This window comes from Culex quinquefasciatus, chromosome 2 (genome assembly GCF_015732765.1).
Source record: "Culex quinquefasciatus strain JHB chromosome 2, VPISU_Cqui_1.0_pri_paternal, whole genome shotgun sequence".
Taxonomy (NCBI): domain Eukaryota; kingdom Metazoa; phylum Arthropoda; class Insecta; order Diptera; family Culicidae; genus Culex; species Culex quinquefasciatus.
Window position 1 is genome coordinate 116,272,788 of NC_051862.1, and position 21,492 is coordinate 116,294,279.

The 21,492-nt window shown below is 38.1% G+C and overlaps 1 protein-coding gene across 1 annotated transcript in view; it reads right to left on the reverse strand.

Moving 5' to 3' along the window:
• The window catches only part of LOC6046465 (gamma-aminobutyric acid type B receptor subunit 1), a 203,096-nt gene that overhangs the window by 125,722 nt on the left and 55,882 nt on the right, over positions 1 to 21,492 (reverse strand). The window contains exon 3 of the mRNA XM_038258438.1: positions 20,911 to 21,147. Within this exon, the coding sequence (XP_038114366.1) occupies positions 20,911 to 21,147 (237 nt within the window). The remainder of the gene's footprint in view (positions 1 to 20,910; positions 21,148 to 21,492) is intronic.

Below are 21,492 nucleotides of genomic sequence, written 5' to 3' on the forward strand. Positions count from 1 at the left end.
GTAAAAAAAAATGTCAGCGATCTGCAGTTTTCACCAACACATATAATGCTGGCGCGTCCCCGAGCAACACTTCATCGAGAAGAATATGTTGGTGTTATGTCCCTCACAAATCATCAAGCGTGCATGGCGCGGTGGAAGCGTGTCGACTATCAACCAATAAGATGATGGTTGAATCCTCGTTCTGTTAATATTTTTTTTCTGCAATACAATTAGTCGGCCGTCGGTAATGTCGATAATTGTCGGTAACGGGCAAACATGCCATATCGCAAAAAATGCATGAGGACACATTTCATGTAGATTCTGATATACTTGCATGCCGCCATGCATCACAATTATGCGACCGATGCTTGGGTGAACAATTCGATGCTCGTGTGCTGTATTGTTCTATCTAGATAGGAATGCCAAGCTTAGTACAAAAGAGCACACCGGCATTGATTTTTTATTCGATAACACAATAAACCCAGAACGATTAAAAAGTGCAATGATTGCCTAACTTAACTGATTAAAGTCCGATTAAATACAACATTAAACAAAGTTTTCCCTTAAATGAGTTCAACCTGCCAAAGTACCCATGTCCTCCCTGCTCACTGACACCGTTGCTTTTATAGAATACATTTTGCCTCGATGAGTTACAGCAATGGAGTGGTCGCCACCACCGCCATATTTGGGTTGGCCATCAGGGAATGGTAATAACAGCGAATGCCTTTTTGCGGAAACACTGAAAAGGATACCGAAAAAGTACCAGCCTGGAAAAGCACTGCACGAAGCCTTTCCATTACATTCGAATCATAACCGATGCCCCCTCCATCTCGCGTGTGTGTGTGTGTGTCTGCGTGTGTGTTGCCATGTGGGAGTTTTTTCCCACTTTTCCTCACTCGTTGAAATCGGAAACGGAAATGGTTTCAACAGTGATTGTATCGAATCGTCAGTGGACTCCCTCCATGCATGTATGACCATTAAATTGATGAACCGTCGTAATGGATAATATTCAGAATAAAATGTAGAAAAAAAACACATACACGATGGATTCCAGGAAAAGCTCCACGCTAATCACGCAATCCACTCAATGTTGAATATGATGCAATCGTATAAATTACGAATTCAAATTAATTCAATGATCTGAAAATGTCACTTTGAAAGATCCCGTGCACGAAACCTTCACTTTTTTGGAGGTTCAATCTGGGAAGGATAACGCCAGCGATGCAAATTTTACTCAATCGAATCAGATTGTTCGGGTGCACGTTTAAAAAAATAATTAAATGGGTTTACGGAAATGGAATGCAAATTGAGCGACGTGGTAGGGACCACAATTGAATTGAGGCGAAAAAAAACTTTCATTCTTATCTGTATTCTGAGTTTGTTATCAAGCATTTAGGCCGTTGCAATTTTTTTTAAGTTTATGTCCCTCGACTATGACCAAAGTCGAGGGTGGGGGGGGCAAAAATGATAAAAAAAAATCTTATGATGAAAGCAAGGTATTATTAATGATGTGTTTTCCTAAAGAAATTGAAAAAGCAATTTTCACCAATAGAATATGTTTAAATCGTACAAATTCTTAATCAAACAAGCGTTTATGACAAACGCGAGCATAGCAAGCTTCTGCCCTCAAGCAGAAGGTTCAGGGATCAAATCCGGTACCTTTGAAATTTGGAATCAGGAATTTGAACTTTGAATGTGAACAATAAACGAAAATGAATCAGGTGGGATTCGAACTCATACCTCACACACACACACACACACACACACACACACACACACACACACACACACACACACACACACACACACACACACACACACACACACACACACACACACACACACACACACACACACACACACACACACACACACACACACACACACACACACACACACACACACACACACAAATGCACCTGACCAGTAATTTTGCAATAATAAGTTTCCAAATTTCTAAGTATTGAAGAAAATTTTATTTTTGTGAGGAAAACAGATTTTGCGGTGCTAAATTTCATAAAATATTTATATTTTCAAAATATTTTTTAACAAACCCAAACAATCTAAATATTATCAATGCAAAAAAAAGCATTTTGAATTGTTTTGAGTTATTAGACTTCTATTTCCATTGAAATTTTCCAGTTTTATGAAAAAAAAACCATTTTTTTTGCCCCCTGATTTTGCGAACCAATTTTGAAGGGAGGAAGGTGGGTGACACAAACTTTGAAAAATATTTGCAAAGGCCTTATTAAATTATTACTTGAAAATGATGGAACAATTAATGCTTACCATAGGGCCTTCCCTTAATTCAAACTGAGTTCCTCCAAAACCCCGAGGCGCGGACAATAAATGTCCGAACCATTCATTCGAAACTACCACAAATTGTCATCCCAATCGTATGCGTCAATCCAATTGAATTTGTGGCCTACCGCCTGTACATTTGCAATCATTTCAATGCGGCGACACGAATTTTATCTCACGTGAGGCAGAAGAGCATTTTCAGAATCCTGGGGCGAGAATAAATTAATTTCTACTTTCTAGCGAAAAGAGGCAGATTAATTCTGGTTTCAAGCAAAATGATTTGCTACAAGGCTCGAATGTTTTGTTACTCGACTCAAAAACCTGACTTCAATAACTTCGACTTCAAAAACGTCTAACACATAAAGGCATTGGAAATTAGCTAACTACAACTCAAGCTTCTCAGGTTTACTTTTGATTCTTCTTATTTTTGGAATTTGGAAAGAACTGAAACGTATTCTACAAAACTAGTCCGATCTATATTGCCACTTTCATCGCTTTTGTGTTATAGATGCAGTTTGGCTCAAAATTAAAACTTTTCTTTCAGAAAAGCCTGCAACATCCGGAAGGAATCAGGAGGAAACAAACTTGAATTGCGTTTTTCTCAGCTTCCTGTTTTTTTCATATAAGACATTTTTGCAAACATGGGCAGTATACAGATATTCCACAGGTTTTTTTTTTTGGTTAGTAAACGCAACTGAGGTAGAATCGTTTTTTTTCAGATAATGTCTGTTTGATTTATGAAAAATTTTACATAGCTCTTTCTTCAAATTCGGTTTTAATCCTGCTTTCAAAGCACTCGAATTACTTCAATCTTTCAATATCTGCGGTAAAATCAAAATCGAAAAAATGCGTAAATGTAATGTTTGTAATGTAATTTGACTCCCAACGAAAATTTCGATGTCTGAAATAATGAAGGGGGGGTTCAAATGTATCTGACACATTCTCCAGCGACAAGAACGACACTTTTTGAATGTTAAGTCAAACATTTTAATTATTTATTCGTTGTTTTATTGGTTCAATCATCAATCGCAGCTGGATTTACAATAATAAGTGCTTATAATCATCAAAACATGAATTATTTATTAGTATGAAACCAAAAAGAGTCGAAATTTCGCAATTTCTCACTCCGTTGCAACGTCACGGAGTGAGTGACGTGGCAAATGAAAAGTTCGACTTAAAATAAGTTTTCCATAGTCACTACTTGTAGAAAATTCAATTTTCAATCCGAATCTGTAAAATATATTATTCAATATATTCAACTTTGGGACAAGTTTTGATTGTGATTAGATTACGCCCCAAGCACTTTTCTTGTCATTATTATTCTCGGTGCCAAAAGTTTCAATCATGTTTTTTCCCAGCCTTTCTGTAAATTCAATAGGTGGCTGGAATCAAAATTCCAATGGAGACGCATGGTTAATGATTAAGCTTTGCTCCATTTTGTACTTTGACGATGGTTTACATAAATCAATTTGAACAAATTAAGGTTTCATAAAAGACATATGCCTATTTTCAGCGGCACATGTTAAATTCCACGAATAGTTGAATATATTTCCAGCATGAGCATGCTATATATATTACCCGAAACATTTGCTCCGAAGCGTAATTCTTGGAACGAGCTTTCAGAAACCGGCGGCTTTAAACATGAAATTCTCAGCAAAGCATCATAATTACACTCTCACTAATGATGCCTCGTCGTGCGCTCTGCCACCATAACACAAAATCTTGTAAGGAAATTTCCAACCTGGCATTTTTCGCTCTCCATTATTACCGGAGGAAAGGAATCTACTCGGAGCTCGCTTTCGAATGGCGATGGCAAAAAGATGTCTAAATAAATTTCCATAATTAATGTGAGTGATATGATGATTTTAAGGAAAAGGTGCTGTTTGCAGAGCTTCCACGCGAACACAAATTTCCTTTCGTTCCGTGTCATCACACCTGGGGCGGCCACAACGACGGCGAAACCTTCAAGGTTTGATGTTTGCAATAAGAGAGGGGTTGGGGGGGGGGGGGCATACTTAAGCATATTTGACGAAAGTGACGACAGGCGAATATTTAGAAGCTTTGGTTATGATAACGGTTATTAGAAGCATGGTTTGGTGACATAATTTAAACGACTTATGTTTACTGACTTAACTATTTGTTTAAACAGTGTTCAATTTCTATGAATTACAAAATCATTTGTTTGTTTTTCATCCCATTACTTTATGGACCGAAACGTCTTATACTTGTTTAGAAAACTAGTTGAGTGGGCCCATTTTCGTGGAATTTATAAAAAGGTCTGTACATTTAACGTACCCTGCCAAAGTTCTGCTACAAGCCATATTATCTAAATTTTTGTGCACATTCTCGCCATTGCTTCTCTAATTAGTATTTATCGGCATTTGGTAAAAAAAAGTAGTTTTTGTTGCAGAACGATACGAAAAAAATAAATTTTCTTTAAATTACATCAAGTTATTACATTCGCTCAATTTCAGCTTAAATTTTACATCTTTTGCAAATTCATTAAGAATTAAATTCAGAGACAATAGTCCAACAAATGAGCAGGTTAAACGATACGCATACCGTTAAACATAAAGTTGAATAGGAAATCAATATCAACGTTTTCAGCTTCCAGCCCGTTTGTCTATGTGGCACACACCAAAAAAAAAAAAACTGACAAAAGGGGATGAAATTTGCTCTGATTATTTGAGTCAATAAATTGAGCACCGATGTTGTATCGCTAGGGAAAGTTTATTTAGGTTCGCACACATAAACACTCACACATCTACGTGTGGTGGTGGTACTTGGAGTGTGAGAGAAATCCCGCTAAAGTGCCAAAGTAAACGAAGCCGAAACGAAGAATCCTTCAAACGGAATCACAAAAATTTGAATGACTAAAGCTCAAATGTTAATGGGAAAGTTTACGCAATGAATTAGGCTCCCGGTAATTTATTTAATGGTGCTCTCCGTTTTCCTTTGCGGCCAGCCAGCAAAGCTCCGACGAGCAGCTCCGGGTCACGCGGGTGGTAATAGAATGTCGGTTTCTCGCCTTGAATGTGTATGTGTGTAAATATATGTGCGTGCACGTGCGCTGCTGACGTGAGAACGTGAAGGAGCAGCCACAGGACCAACGAGCTCCTTAAGTACGTTCGACTTCTTCTTATTCTTGACTAACTTTAGGCCCATAATAGGGCTGTTTCTGTGGGTGGGTGAGTGTTTGCCGGTTATGCAAGAAAGTTGCGAATTCGGATGCTTTACATTTCGCCCGTTCATTAGGCGGATACCAGCTGAACCGTACCGTACGTATTTATGTACATCAGATTCTTTTTTATGGTTCCCCAACAAATCAGGCCAGCATCACCATGTGAAGGAAACTTTACTACTGGTGATGTTGCCTTGACTTAGCTTGCCTGGCTTTTTGAGTGCAAAGGGAGCAAAAGAGAAAAATGATCAATATACGGGTATGAGGGAGTCAAACTTAATAACCACAAAGTATTTATTTTATGAATTAAGGTAAATTTTGTCACAAACATGATTTTTGTTGTATCTTGTTTTCCACCGTTAACCAGTGTCTTAACTTTTCATATGTCGTCTCCCTAAGGACCAGCTTTTGCTGGTGCAGTATCACCCTTAAACGAATCGAATCCAGAAAGGAATTCGATAATAAAAAAAACGAAGTTGACTTTATAGCTGTCGGCCGCCATTGCTAGTACCAACCACTAGCGTCTTCCTTTTATCTACAAGGACTTCGCCGCCCTGGGCTCTCCTAAGTGTATGAAAGTATGGCACGGAGCGACGGCACCGAATACCCAAATATTACATAAAGAATTCTAGAGCGCCCGCCGCGGGATTCGAACCGGCGACCTCTGGATTGTGAGTCCAGTGCGCGGTCCGATTGATCCACACGGGCGGGACGTTCGATAATAATCTGGAGCATAATCTATAGGGTAGAGTAGTCATCAATGAGACACGGGGAACAATGATAAAATGGCTCTCACAAGTCGTAGTTTCAACCAATCAGGCTCATATTTGGAGGAAAGGTGTGTCTACGGGATACACGTCTGCCATATTAGTGACTTTGGTTATGGACACTCCCTTTAAAAGTTATTCATAAATGTTTGATTCTGGGGTGTAAAAGTAAATTTTGGACAAAAAATTCTTTTTCGCTCGTAGGCTGCCATTTACACCAAAACTAATATTTCTTCAAATTTCATTCGACGTTCCATATGGATTGAGTTGAGCTACAATGTCCTTTCATTAGATTTGACCAAAATTTAGAATATACCCAGAATCCAGGGCTGTCTCATTGTTCCCCACTCATGTTAGCCAATGGGTAACAATGAGACACTTTGATTTTTCTTCATTAAACATTTCAAAATCCATGTAAATCTTTCAAAACATGAATTGAAAGTGATTTTTGGCATATTTATAGAGTTTTAACTTCATTTAACCAGACATACAAAGTTATTTGGTATAAATATATGGATTTTACAAAATTTAAATACTTTTAAGTATAACTTTTGTTAATTAAAGTTTCATGTTGAAAAAATTGCTCTAAAATGTTCAAGGCAAGTCACCTGTAATGGAACAATATAAAAACATGATGTTTTACTAGAAAAGTATTGATTTTCGTAGAGTGTCTCATCGTTCCCCAGCTGTCTCATTGTTCCTGCCAAGTGCGTCTACAATGAGTCAGTTGAATAACTCTGGCTGTAGATGTCGGATCGATCTCATATTTTGGTCAATGTTTGAACACACTAAAAGAAATAAAATGCAACAAAAATCTCATTAAAACATGTTGATGAAAAAATTAGAAAAATCGTTGAAAGTTGAAAACCAAAAGTGTCTCATTGATGACTACCCTACCCTAACTTAGATTATATTTATATAAGTAACAGGTTTAGTTAAAAAAGTTCAAATTAATACAATAGTAGAATAGGTGCAGTACTGAGTTGAAAGGGTGCCACGATATCTCAGCACTACCTTGACCAAATTGGCTCAAGATATTAGAAGACTCGTTGAGCTGATCCCATATGCTTGACGAAGGCCGACTTAAAAAAAAAAGAAAAATATTTTTATGTATTTCATATGCACCGTCAATCGGGACGGGACTGAAGTAACATTTAAGGCTTTATCAAAGCTGTCACAACCGCTATGATACCTAACAGCCAAAACAAACATTAAAACCACATAGTCGTAACAAACTCCCTAGAACCTCGATAAACCCCACATAAAAAAACCCAAAAGGACCTCCGCAAAAGGTTGTTACTGCCCTATTATGAAACCCACATAGGAGTTCAAGGCTTTACAACTGAATCCAAACAACCTCCTTAAAACATAGATAAAACCATTGTTAAAACCTTAATAGGAGTTAGGGAAAAATAACATTTAATACGTCTTCATGCTTCTTATGACAAACAGATTTTATTCTGGCAAAAAAAGTCTTGGTCTTACCAAATGAAAAAATGGAGATGGTTGTTTCGCTCAAGTGACGGTTCACGTAAAGTAAGAGGGGGATAGACTGCTTGTTTATAAACGCAGATTCGCCCTATTGAACTATTACTGCGGATATGATAGGTATTGGAGGAATTGAAATAATTTCAAAGTTTATTCCTCGCAATTGGTGGCTCAAATTCAGCTGCGGTTGAAATTTTATCGATAAACAAGCCTTACCCATACACACTTGGCAACGATAGCTTCGAGAGAGTAGACGTGTTTTGACGTGCGCGCTAAAGCCAACGTTGCTTTCCTCGAGTTTTTTGACGGATGGACGTGGAAGAGACCTCCGAGACGGATGATTTTCAACTCATCCCCGGAAGAAGTCCCTTGAGGTCACCGGAGCTATCGTCGGAGAAGAAAAAGTGGAGCAGAATCTGCTCAACAACAACAAGTTCAGCCCGCTAGCGGAAAACAAAAACAACAACAATGCCAGCCCAGCAGGAGGAGGAGACGTCCCGGCGGTTCCACCACTCGGTCAGCCGGCGGGTAAACAAAAGCAACCACCTTTTGTGGTGAAGAACACCACGGATTTTTACAAGCTCGTGGCGATAGTGGAAAGTTGTAAATTTGGTTTCGATCCTATTTACAAACTAACCCGATTTGGAACCAAGGTGACCTGCTTCTCTGTCAAAGATTTTGACAAGTTGCAGGAGCTTCTCCAGAGGAAGAAAGTGGAATTTTACACCCACGGCCGAAGAAGCGAACGATTTCACCGGGTCGTTGTTCGTGGTTTACCTGATCAACTGAAACCGGATGAGGTCAAGTACCTGCTGAAGAGGGATCTCAAGCTGGACGCGCTGGAGGTGCATGTCATCAAGCGGAAGGAAAAGTCCACCGTGGACGAAACTCCATACATTGTGGTCTTCCCCAAGGGATACACCAATCTGAAGAAGCTCTCTGCAATGAATGTTGTGGCAAGCACTATCATCCGGTGGGAGGCCTACCGGAGCAAGCGGCCGAACGTGGCCCAGTGCAGGAACTGTTTGCAGCTGGGTCATGGAACCAGGAACTGTCACCTCAAGGGGAGGTGCAACAACTGTGGGGGTCCCCACAAGACGGACGAGTGCAAAGCCCAAGAAGCAGAGTCGAAGCGGTGTGCCAACTGCTCTGGAGCTCACGAAGCCACGGACCGCAGCTGCCCCAAGCGTGCGGACTTCATCCAGAGGCGGCAGCAGGCGTCGAAATCGAAACCGCCGGCAAGGAAGGCGGAGAAGCAGAGTCCAGCAGTTCCGACGTTCACGCCGACGGAGTTCCCTCCGCTGCCGGGCGCAGTTCCGGACGAAAAATCGAAGGATGGCCCTCGCCCCGCAGGAAGAAGCCAAGGAAGCAGTGGCTCCCGAGACGGTGGAGCCACGAAGAAGGAAGCTCTACAGTTCGGCTGAGCTGTGGGGCATTTTCTCCGAGTACATCGGCAGGTTCAAGACCTACAAGACCCGCTTGGACCAAGTAACCCTCGTCAGTTACATGATCTCCAAGTATGAAGTTTAAGGAGTTGTTTTTGACCACACGTTTAGCGCCATATTTAAGCATTTCTATGTGGCTGCGTTAAATGCTCCTTTAGGAGCTTTTGGTTTTATGTGAGCTTTCTGCATGTTTTATGTCCGAGGCATAAAACCTTGTTAGAACCTATTAATTAGCTCTTGCTTTTTGGTTGCGTTGAATGCCTACACGTAAAAAAATATTTCTGTAAATTTACATTATTTATCATGTTACAAAAGATATCATGATAAATGATGTATATTTACATTAGGTTCATTGGCAATTTACATTAGATTCATTGGAAATTTACATTAGTTTTGAAAATTTACATTAGTTTTTGAATTTACATTAGTTTTGGAATTTACATTAGTTCAAATCAACTAATTCTGATTGGCCAATGGGAATGAGAAGCTCGACTTGGATTGCAGTTGGAAAAGGCCTATGCTGTATTTTAAAATGAGTGAAGCGGGCAGCAAAAGGAAATTATGATTTTAATAAGTAGTTTCACAGGTAGGGGACGCTTTCTCGTCGACGGCCAAGTGGAATAACGCTGGACTAGAATCGAACGGACGACGGGTAGGATGTTCGGTGTTACTGCTGCTACCCGCTGCCGACTGAGCCATCTTCGCATTTTATAAACGAGCGGCTAAAGCATCAACTTATTCAGGTCGAGGCTCAGTCAGTGGGCCAGCTAATTATGAGAGCGATAGAAAGAAAACCAAATATAACAATTTTTAGTTCGGGTAGTTTTGAAGTCAACGTTTGGCAGAAATACATTGGATATATGATTTACATTAAATAGGAATTTACAGGAAGCCGAACACGGGTAGAAATTCATCAGATTTGAGTTTCCATGCTCAACGTTTCCATTAGATTTATGATTTACATTAGATTTAGATTTACAATGGAGTAATTTCCATGACTTTTTACTATTTACATCATATTTCAACATTACATTGAGTGAGTTTACATAAGAAACAGTAATTACATGCTGTGTAGATTTACATATTTTTTTCTGTATAAATAGTGACAGTATTTTTTATTACACTGAACAGCTTGAAGTTGAGAAAACTATGCGCTTTTTTCTTGCTCTGTGGCTGTTCAATGCGATAGTTATCAAAAATATTCAAATATTTTGCAGTAATAAGGCTGAGACAGCTTGAAATTTGGAAAACTTTGCGCTTATTAGCACTTAAGTGTTATTTATGCACTGTTTTGGAAGCCGGATCTCAGATATTTTGATGGACACATGTTGAATAAGGTAGAGCATCATCGGCTGCTCTGAGGAAAGGAAAGTCCAGGGATCATGTTTCATGTTTGTTTCCCATTTATTTTACTCTTTCCTGCTATTTCATAGCCCTATTCATCTCCTACTCTTCTTTTCTTCTGAGTCACTCTACTCACTGATTTTCTTCGTTTTCTTCGGGCCCATGATCTTCTGCTCCAGTCGTCCCAAAACTGCACCGTACCTTGTCCGACGAATCTCGTCACGGCCCGACACATCGGGTTCGAGTCAGCCACCACCTTCGCACTGGGTTTGTCAGCACTGGGCCAGATCTCGCATACACCTTAATGACGATCCGCTCGACGTGTCAGGTTGCGTGCGCCCGATGTCAGGCTTGACGTCGGTTGCGTTCTCTACCGGGTCGAGCTCCTCGGGTGTCGATCCACCAAGATACACTCAAAGTAAAAAGTTTCCTTTTTTCAAGTTCACCCGTCGTCACCCTTTAAAAGGTAACGAAAATGTACTGAATTTGACATACCCTTTTAAAAGGGTGACGCCGGGTGAACTTTAAAAAATTATAGAAAGTATCCTTTTTGAGGATTGAAAGTACCCGTTTGAGGGATACTTCTGACTTTGAGTGTACGCTCCTCGTCGACCTCCCCGACGCGCGTAGTGCCGAATATCGAGCTCCTGTCGACCGGGTGGCTCTTACGTGGCAGTACGCAGCATTCCAGAAATCCAAAACAGCGCCCTGTAGGAATCGGCAATGATTACCGTAGGGGGGGGGGGGGGCGTTATAAACGAAGATTGGCCGGTTTCTTACCCCAGTGGTGATCCGGGGGCGTTTTCTTAAACTTGTTGGCCGCATGCGTCCGTCGCAAGTCCCGTCCGGCGTGTAGAAGCTCTCCCTTCTGTGGTGCCGTTCCGGCACTCCAATCAACCGCGGAGATCGGCTGGCGAGGGTTTCGACGGTGGCCGCTCCAACGGCCAAGGAATCGTTCCGGCCCGTGGTGCAGACGAGCACCAGCCGCGGCAACGACGCGCACTTTCCTCTTCTTGGCGGCCAACTGGCCGAGCCCGTGACAACGCAACTTCCACGTGGAACGATTTTGACGTTTCTTCCTTCTCTCTTCGCGTGACATTTCTACGATTTCTACCGAATCGTCGTTGACAGGCGTGCGACTCATGGCCTATCTACAATCACTTAGCTTAGAAAATTTCACTTAGCTTAGGAATTTGAATCAATGGAAATGAATCTGAGTTTCTACAATGGAAAAGTAATCAAATTAGAAACTGACGTTTGGTTTGGAAAATTTCAAAATCTACGGTAAGTTGACGTTTCAATATCAAAGGTAAACAAACAACTGCATAGCAACGTATATCAGCCCAGCAAAATTTCTAAGTTGATTGTGGATGACGGCCGTAAGTTGCGTACTTTCCTAAGTAACTACTTTACTTAGATGTTCTAAGCTAAGTGATTGTAGATAGGCCATCAGCCCGGGAGCATGTTGACAGTAGAGAGCCTGGATCTTATTAGAGAACGGACATCTCAAACCAAAAGTACCAATCGAAGCACGAGAACTGTCAAACGGAAGGTACCAATCGAGCAAAATCCTTTGTCTTATGCTCGTTTGGTACCTCCGTTTGACAGTTCTCGTGCTTCGATTGGTACTTTTGGTTTGAGATGTCCGTTCTCTAATAAGATCCAGGCTCTCTAGTTGACAGCTCCCATACAAACTGAGCGTACCTCTTTTTGTGGGTCCAGAGTGGGCCTAAGATGGCGGCCTTTGATATTATCTAGCCATTTTTTTGAAAATGGCGAATTGTTTAAATAAATATTGTTTTTGCCTTGTTTCGGTTTAAAACGACAAAATAAGCAGTTTGGAATCATTTTTGTAAAAAACTTGTTTAGAGATACGCCTCGTCCAAATATTAGTCTAGAACAGTTGAAAGGAGCGTGCCGCGAAAGCCGTCACGAAAAATAAGTTTCCCATGCAAATTTTGAGTTGCGTAATTAATGGGCGGATCCGACGAGGCCCACTGGCTATCTGTCGGTGAACACGCGCAACTCACGAAAACTGTCATCTTAGGGTCCGGCTGGTGCGACTAGTCGAGAGAGGGGTGTTTTCCAGTAGTTTTGTTTTGTTTCGCACAGTGGAATTGATGATAATTAGGCTTAGTGATTTTTCACGCTCGAAAATAGTAAATTTCACGGGGACCTCAATTCCAAAACACCAAATATCACGCAAATTTCGCGAACGTGAAAAATGTTAAAATAACTCTGAAAATATTTTGTTTAAATCACAGAAACTGCTTTTATGCTTCAATATAAATTATTCTTCAATAAACTTAAAAAAAAAAACCTTCACTAAATTTGAAAGCGACACAACAAAAAATCTTAAAAAAGTTTCCACCTGGTTTATGGATGAGCTCTATTTATATTTTAAAACAAAATGTAGAGCATCCGTATAATCACTTATTGAACTACTTTTTAATATTAGACTAATAAAGCAAAAATGTTTTGCTTCTGTTTTCTCAGTTTACATTTTATTATATTTCATATAAGACAAGATTCAACAATCTTGTCCAGCCAAATTGAGTAAAATAGATTGAATTTTCTGCAACATTTAGCCCATTCAAAATATTTTTAAAGATTTCATCTCTCTTTTCAAAAACTAAATTCAAAATCAATATTTGCCTAATAATAATAATTTGCAATGAAATCGAAATTTTTAATCAAAATAAGATCAGAAAACAAAAAAAGGTGGCATTTTTAACTTTCACGGGAATCATCCACCCAAATAACCAACTATCGTTAATATTAAACAGCACTTAGAAATATCGAAAATGTTTTTAAAAGGTGATTTCGAAGATAAAAAATACACTTCATTTAATTTTGGATAAAACAAAGCACTGGGATACCGTCTTAAAAGTTAATAGAAATTTTACATTTCAAATAAGATAGTAGTAAAAACAATTCTAAAGCGAAAAAACATATTACAAAATTTTGTTAGTTCCCAAAAAACACTGAAAAATCTGAACAATTCTTCAATTGGTTATAAATTTCAAGAATGTCACACCGTCCGCGAAGTAATCAAAATTCACTAACCCTATAACGTCATGATTCGAAATCCGGACACTTACACGGAGAGACCGGCCAGGGCAAATCTAAGAAAATCTTGGTTAATTTAACTAAAAGTATGGGTTAATTTTTTACACAGCTTTTTTTCAACAATCGATTGTTGATTTTGTTAACCCAAAATTGCTGACCACCAATAACTAAAAGTAACTAAAAAAATAGTTGGAATTGCCATTTTTGTTGGCTAAATAGCCGAAAAAAATTCTAGCAGTCGACTGCTAGAATATTTTTTTCAGAAAATTAACTATTTTTTTCTTGTTTTCAGCTGAAATATTGTGGAATATTCTGTAAAAAACAGGCTGGACCATACTTTTCAACTATTTTTCAACATTTTTTTTCGTTGTATTAACTGAAATATTTTTGCATGCAGCAAATTATTAGTGGTCTATAACAAAACATTTCTTAATTAGACATAATTTATGTAAGTGTTCATATATATTTTCTTTAATTATCTAACGATACAGGCCGGGCTGAATTTCTAGCTATATTTTTAACTAATGTCTTACTTAAATACAGAAAAATATTCGTACATGTAGTCAATAATTAGCTATTGTTAGCAATATTTTTATTGAATTTGAAGTAAATTTTTTAATAATGCCTCACAAATTAATGTTGGTTGTTTTAATATTCGCATTTATTCTGCCTAAAATTTTAACTTTTTGTACTAATTTTTTTTTAGCATGAAGTTATTAAATTACTGTTAAAAAGCATAAAAACAAAACTTTTTATTAACTGTTATTATAAAACATGTAAAGTTTGATTAAAGTTTGAAAAAATTACGTTGCATAAATCTAAAATAATAATAATAAAACATGTTACAAATTTTGTTAAACATATTTAAAAAAGATGTGAATTCCTTAAAAATATAAACCGAGCAAAATTTTCACCAAGTTAAGTTATTATGTTGTATAAAATTAAGTGTTGTATTCACTTACCATCACTGTGCAATCATCCGATAAGTCATCATCATCTACAACGGTCTCAGGTTTAGTTATTTTTCTTGTGGTTGGACACAGAATTTACACCAAAGTGAACCTTTTGCTGCAAATAGACATATAAAATCTATTAGTAATTTAATACAAAATTCTTAATTTTGGCTATAAACTGAAAATAGGATCGTAAATAAATTTAATTATGATGAGGAAAGAAGAAATATCAATAATGCTACTTACCAAGCTTGCATTAAATTTATTCAACATACTCCGATTCCTGAAAACAATATTTAGAGTTTTACTTACCAGTTTATTTAACAGTCTTCTATTAACAGCATTTTTAAAATATTTCTATCTTCTTTTGTATATCTTTTATAAATTTTATTTTTTAGACATTTCCCATCATCTAATTTTTATTTTAATATTATGTGTACGCATTTCCATGTATTTTATGGTTGATGATTTTGAAAAAATAATGGTTCATTAAATTTGTATCCATCGTAAGAACGAAGGTTTTTCATTATTCAGTTTTCTAATTAAAATCACAACAGATAAATTGTTATGTAAAAATAAATCCATACTTACTTAGATTAACCAACCTTTTGTTAAATTTGCCCGTGCAAGTATTGTCGTGCAAGAGTTCGCCCGCCTCTTCCTTTCACTGCCCTTCCCTTTCCTTAAAGCATTGTCATGAAGTCCCCTCGCATCAGAGGTCCTCATTGCGAATGTCCTCGTCTTGTTCTTCATAGTTTATCACCTGCAAAGAAATCATCAACAAGCTTACTCACCAATTGCACCTCCACAGTTGCAACAGTGTTCACTTCGATTTGCACTTCAACATTAGCCAAATAGTGTGATTTTCACCTTTCACATTCTCTCACTTCACAATTAACAACACAAACTCAACAAATCGACCGCTCTTGTTCGAATCCTGACTTCAAATGACAAACGTAAACAAACCCAAGTTCATCTTTTTAATATTCAACCAATTGATATTTACATTTAACCAAAAAAAATCTTGATTTTTCTAAAACCAAAGCTAACAGTCGAGCACGTTCATTCGAGTTCGGGAAATCTGTTAGCTTTTTGCCTTTAGCATTTTCAACAAACAGGTTATTAAATTATTACTTAATTTTGGTTGATTTAACTGAAAATTGGCCGCAACAAGTACGCTTTTGTTGAAATTTACGAAAGTAAAATCAACAATTTTAATTGTTAAAATTTCTGGGCACAGTCTCTCCGTGTAGTAGCATATCATTTTCGTTATAGCTGACAAAAAATCATGTAATAAGTTGGAAATGAAGAAATATCATCAGGATGTAATATTAACAGTCAGTTTTAAGAGAATGTATGCAAAATAGGTCTTTTTTTAGCAATTTTTCATGAGAATTTAAAAATTAAAATTACTTGTTGTGCTTCGAATCCCGGACACTGATAAAAGCTGATTCGAAATCCGGACACTTTTGCTTCGAATTCCGGACCCTCGTTTTTGCTAATGAATCGCACAAATTTGGACTGAGATGTTAGTGATTGGCATTCTTTAGGTCTCAAATAAGCTGTTAACATCAAAACAATCGGTATTTTATATATAGATTTGCTAGAATTTAAGGAAATCAAATCCATAAATTTCTGCTTTGCCTTCCCGGTGCTTCGGACGCCTATGAAATATTTCACGTGAAATGTTTCGCATTTTTGGTAATCTTATAATTTTATTTTATTTAACTGTTTTGACATTAACTACAGCGTTCAAACAAACTTTAAATAAAAGTTGATGTTAGAATTCATCAAATAACACAGTTTTGACATTCATAATGCGAACTTATATCCAAATAATTGATAAAACAAGATGTGTGATGGTGTCCGGGTTTCGAAGCGTCCGGGAATTCGAATCATGACGTTATTAGTAATTGAACGAGGGTTCTCGCTTATTATTATTTATTAGCAGTTAAGTGTTATTTATACACTTTTTAGAGGCCGGATCTCGAATATTTTGAAGAAAACGTTGTCCAGATATATTCTGCGACCTATCTTTGGATAGATAATTAAAAGACCTTTTCAACGAGCAGGAATTGAATTGGCAATGTGACTACCCTATCATAAGTTGTAAGCACATAAGTGCCCTAAAATATGAAGATCTGACAACACAATCTGATGTCATGACTAATGAGTCAAGTTTATAGAACACTGAAAGCCCCTTTGTGTCTATTTTGAATAGCATTACTCTTTAAATGTGAGGAAGGCACCAACCACCAGTAACGTTTTCTTGTTATGTGCTGTTCAATGCGAATTTTAAATGGGAGCAAGATCAAATCGTCGCCGTCGTGCTAACTAGTCGCACGTGCATTTTGGGCCAAATTGAGTTAAGAACGCCATTTTGTGCAGCTCACAATGCCTCACCTTTTGACCTTCACAGATTCCCAGAATTCGATTTCAATCCTGAGATATTCAACGAAATCCGAAAAAATTCTGTGCATTTTTGTCACTTTACATATGAAAGTAGTTTCAATCTTGTCGTGCTATCTTGTCACTCCCTGAAAATTGTTGTAAGAGCGACAACTGGCCAAAGGGATTTCAGATCAGAACGCGTTTGACGTACGCACAAGTTAGACTACCGTCAGTGTTGCGTTCCTCACGCGCTCACGCGCTCGTGAGCGCTCACTTTTCGCTCATTCGTGAGGAGGAGCGCTGCGCGAGCTAGCTCACGTTTGCCCGCGCTCACGTTTGCTCCGATTTTTTCAGCTCGCTTTTGCTCCACGCTCGCGCTCGCGCTCATATTTCGCTCACGGAGCGCTCATTTTGGACGTGTCGCTAATCATTTAACGTTTTTGAGAAAGTTTTTATTTCAATTCTAGATGAGGTGCAGTAGGGCTGAGGACATATGATTTTGTGAACAAATTTTATGATATATGAATTGGAATAGCTTATTTTCATCAACCTTGTTTTAAAATAAAAGGTTGGATTTGCAAGAGTCAAATCATTTTTTTAGACATACAGTTGAATGTATAAATATTTTAGAATTTAAAAGCCTTATTGTAGCAGAGAGGTAAGGGGGGAGGGGTATAGACGCCTAAATAAAAGGGCCTGTAAACATTAGAAAAACTTACAAAACAATGAATTGATTCAAGAGGATTTATGCATTGGTAAGTTCGATTAAATGTTAAATGCTTCGTTGATTAAAATATAACATTAAACTGTTTTATGTACCGTCAGTGGGGGTGACATTGGGTCTGGGGGGTGAGATTGGGTCAAATTGATTTTTTACGGATTTTACCATTCCTCAGATTCTTCTCAATGAAACTGGATTCTGCTAAAAGGTTGTGTAGGGGACATCTTAAGATGACTTCGCTGAAAAATCTCGTTCCTAGAACAAATCCGGTTATTTTGGCAGCTGTCTAAAATTGAGGTACGTTTTTGGCCAAAATGACCTCTCGAAAAATCATTTTTCTAATATTTTTGTTGGGATTGCTCAAAAACTACCCAAATGTTTGAAAATCTCCACTTCAAACATTGTCAATACGATTCCTTCGAACAAGAAACACTGTTGGATGACTTGTTTTTACCATATCGTTGTATTTGAGCATCATTTTAGTTCAAACTATTGGCATTAAAGGTAGTGTTCATCAAAATTTCCCATATTTTGGGAAAATGTTAGTAAACTATCTAAGAACAAATCTACGTTGAAAGATTTTCGATGTTATTTAAATTGTTTTTGTTATTAAGAAATTACAAGAGGTGAATCGTTTTTTGGCCCATAGTCACCCCCACTGACGGTACCTAATCAGTGTTTTGACTACATTTCCAGATTGCGGGTCAGAATTAGCTACTATTAAAAAAAAGTTATTCCGTTTATTAAATCTTTAAATGATTCAGTGATAAGAAATGGATGATCATTTCTATAAGGTTAGTCTTTATTTGGTAGAAGTTTCAGAAAATAGGGTAACATTTTTGAAACAGTTCTATTTTTAAATATTAGCCTAAAAATTGCTAATGGTTGAAATAACCCTTTTGACTCAAATCAAATAAATTGTCAATATTTTTCACCACAAAAAGGTTGGCTCTTCTTCCAACAAGTGGATTTTATTCAACATTTCCGCAACCAAACCTCTGAAAATATTCAATTACAAGTTATATATGATTTTTTTGAACATGAATGATTGTAACTGTTTAAAAGATTATTCAAAATTATCAAAACATACATAAATTGTCATTTTTTTTGTACATAACAGCAATACAATATGGTCAAATATGGATTTGATTTGTGAACAAATAGTGCATCTCTTCACGTCAATGAATGTTTACATTATGAATTAAGTTTTTTTGTTAATTGTTCGAAAAATGTCTAGATTTTAAATAGAACGTAAATTTCGGTTCGCTGACCAAATCCACTTCATTGCATACTTTTGTTTGTTCGACCACTTTCTTGTTTGTTTTTGCTGCCTGTGCTGAGATAGTTCTGGAAACATCGTTTCAAACAGGCAGATGCTTCAACAGGAAAAAAACAACTACCTACTTTGGCTCACCAGCTCACGTGAGCGCAAAACGCTCCGGTGAGCGTGAGCGAGCACGAGCTACCTGATAAAAACTCACGCTCCAGCTGGAGTGAGCAAGCCTTCCGTGAGCGCTCGCTCATTCGCAACCCTGACTACCGTAAACATTTGTAATAATAACTCGGGACTCCAGCAACCAACTTCAACCAAACTTCGGGACAATGCATACAATGGTCAACTAAACAAAGCGTGAATGTTATTGTTTGCATTGCGTGCTCTCGTTTTTGTTTACTAAAGGTCAAACATTAAAACGCGTTTTTCTCGGAACGTCGAAATGGCGGGTGCGAGAAGATAGCACGACGACGTCGAACGCGATGGCGTGACGCATATCTTTTTTGCTGGAAACTTTGGAAACCTGTACCGAGCTCCAGAATACTCAAAACTGCAAAGCGCCAGCTCCTGTTAAGTTCAATCAAGCTCATATTTTGGATTTGGGCTCAGTACGCCCACCGGAACAAACCCCTGATTGCCCACCAAAAAGTCATTTTTCAAAAATCCTAATTTGATCAATTTTTGGTTGGTCTAATTTGAGAAAGCTTAACTTGTGTTAGCAGTTAAAGAATTTTATTTCCATATCATTCCAATTGACTATTCATAAAATTTGTATTTATTTAAAAATTGGTAAACTTTGTTATTTGAGCTACTAATTTGAGTGTGTCCGTAAAATCTAGCTGCAGAGAACTTGTTTGTCCACTTTTTAATCAGCTGTGTAAACGAATATTTTCCTCTAATTCGATTAGCACGCTGTTGATGCAAACTATTGTTTCGGCCTTTTGAAGCTCGCCGACCCACAAACTTGGTGAAAGGGCTGAAATCCTTTCAGCTTATCCTAAATTGTTACGTGCGCCCGGGCTGTGTTGAAGCTGGTCGGGAAAACTTTTCGGTCAAAACCGCATAAATTTACAAGTTTAATTGCCGTTCGTAAAATTTCTACCCAATCAGGCATATATTGAATAAAACTTCCAACTAGCAGCCGAAGGTTAGGGGAAAGCAAAAAGGGAAGTTGGCGGGTTGAGGGTGGCTAAAACTAAAGACATCCAACCCAACAAGTCAGCAAACGAAAGTTTTTCCCAAAAAGATCCTCGTTGTCGCCAGTTTTCGACACACACAATTTCTCGAGCGGTGGTGGCGATGGAATCTGGGCACACAATAAATATTTTATTTTCGGGTTGTCGGTGCCGCTTAGCCAACACCGGGGGCTTCCTTTCGTTGGTCCTTTTTGGAAGAGCCTAAACTGAAAGCTGAAAAGCATTTACTCCGTGTGCGACGGAAAGTACCATACAGCAGACCAGTCTTTTTGGCTGAAACGTTGGTCTTTGTATTTGTTTGCTTAGTCCATCCATTTTCCCCGATCCCTTCGTTTTATACATTTTTAATTCTTTCAAGAAACTTATCTCTAAAGAAGCACCCTGTTTTTGGCTTGAGCATTTTTTTTTTTCATTTTGTTCTTGGTGGGTGTGCGAGTACGTATTCAGGGTGTTTATAATGAAGTACTGTCCTTTGAGCAGTACATGATTTATGCAGTTCATAATTAATATTTATGCTAAGGTTGTACATTTTAATTCTCCTGCTTCTTTTATTAACTGCCTAGCCAAGAAAAAGTGAATTTAAAAAAAATCTTTGATGGCTTGTTAATTTTTTTTATGAATCTTTTGTTTACAAAAATCATATTCATTCTATCGTTCCCCGTTGGACTCGAGATAGGTTTCAAGGTTTGTAAAGATAAACCCTTTCTGAACCAAGAGTGATTCTCAATCGAAAAGTTTCCCGTCGCCGAACCAAACGAAACGTGCTTTGCTATATTCCCGTGAGTCAAAATTCCACTCTTACCTCGCTATCGTTGCTGTGTAGTGTCAGGTTAAATCCCGGCAATAGATCCTCCTTCTCGTTGACATCCTGAAGTGCTAGCTTTGCGGCCGGCATACAAGCTTGTCCGCCCTGCCATCCGCCCTTTCCGTTGATGGGAAAAATTCCACCGATATGTAATTGGTTATAACCGCTCACCACATTGATATTAAACACCAACACTACAAAGGACACATTCACCAGGGCAAACAACAACATATCCTGTGGAAAAAGGAGAGAAAAGGAAAGTGTCAGACGTTTGTGGAATAATCAATTATGGCCAAGTGGTAATATGTTCGTAAATGTAATTATCACTATTTTCACTATGTGTTTTTTTCTCTCTGCGAAACAGTTGTGTCGACAAACAGGTTGCTCTTGAAACAATGATTACACATACATACACGATCTATGCGGGGTGTCGGGAGTGGAACCACAAAGTATCCGAACCACACACACCAACACACAGCGCATCCATGTACATGTGTCGATGTGAGTGTGGTGCCCTGTATCTTCCTGACATAAACGATGATAAAGTGCCATAAGTAGTACTCTTGGCACACTCTCGTG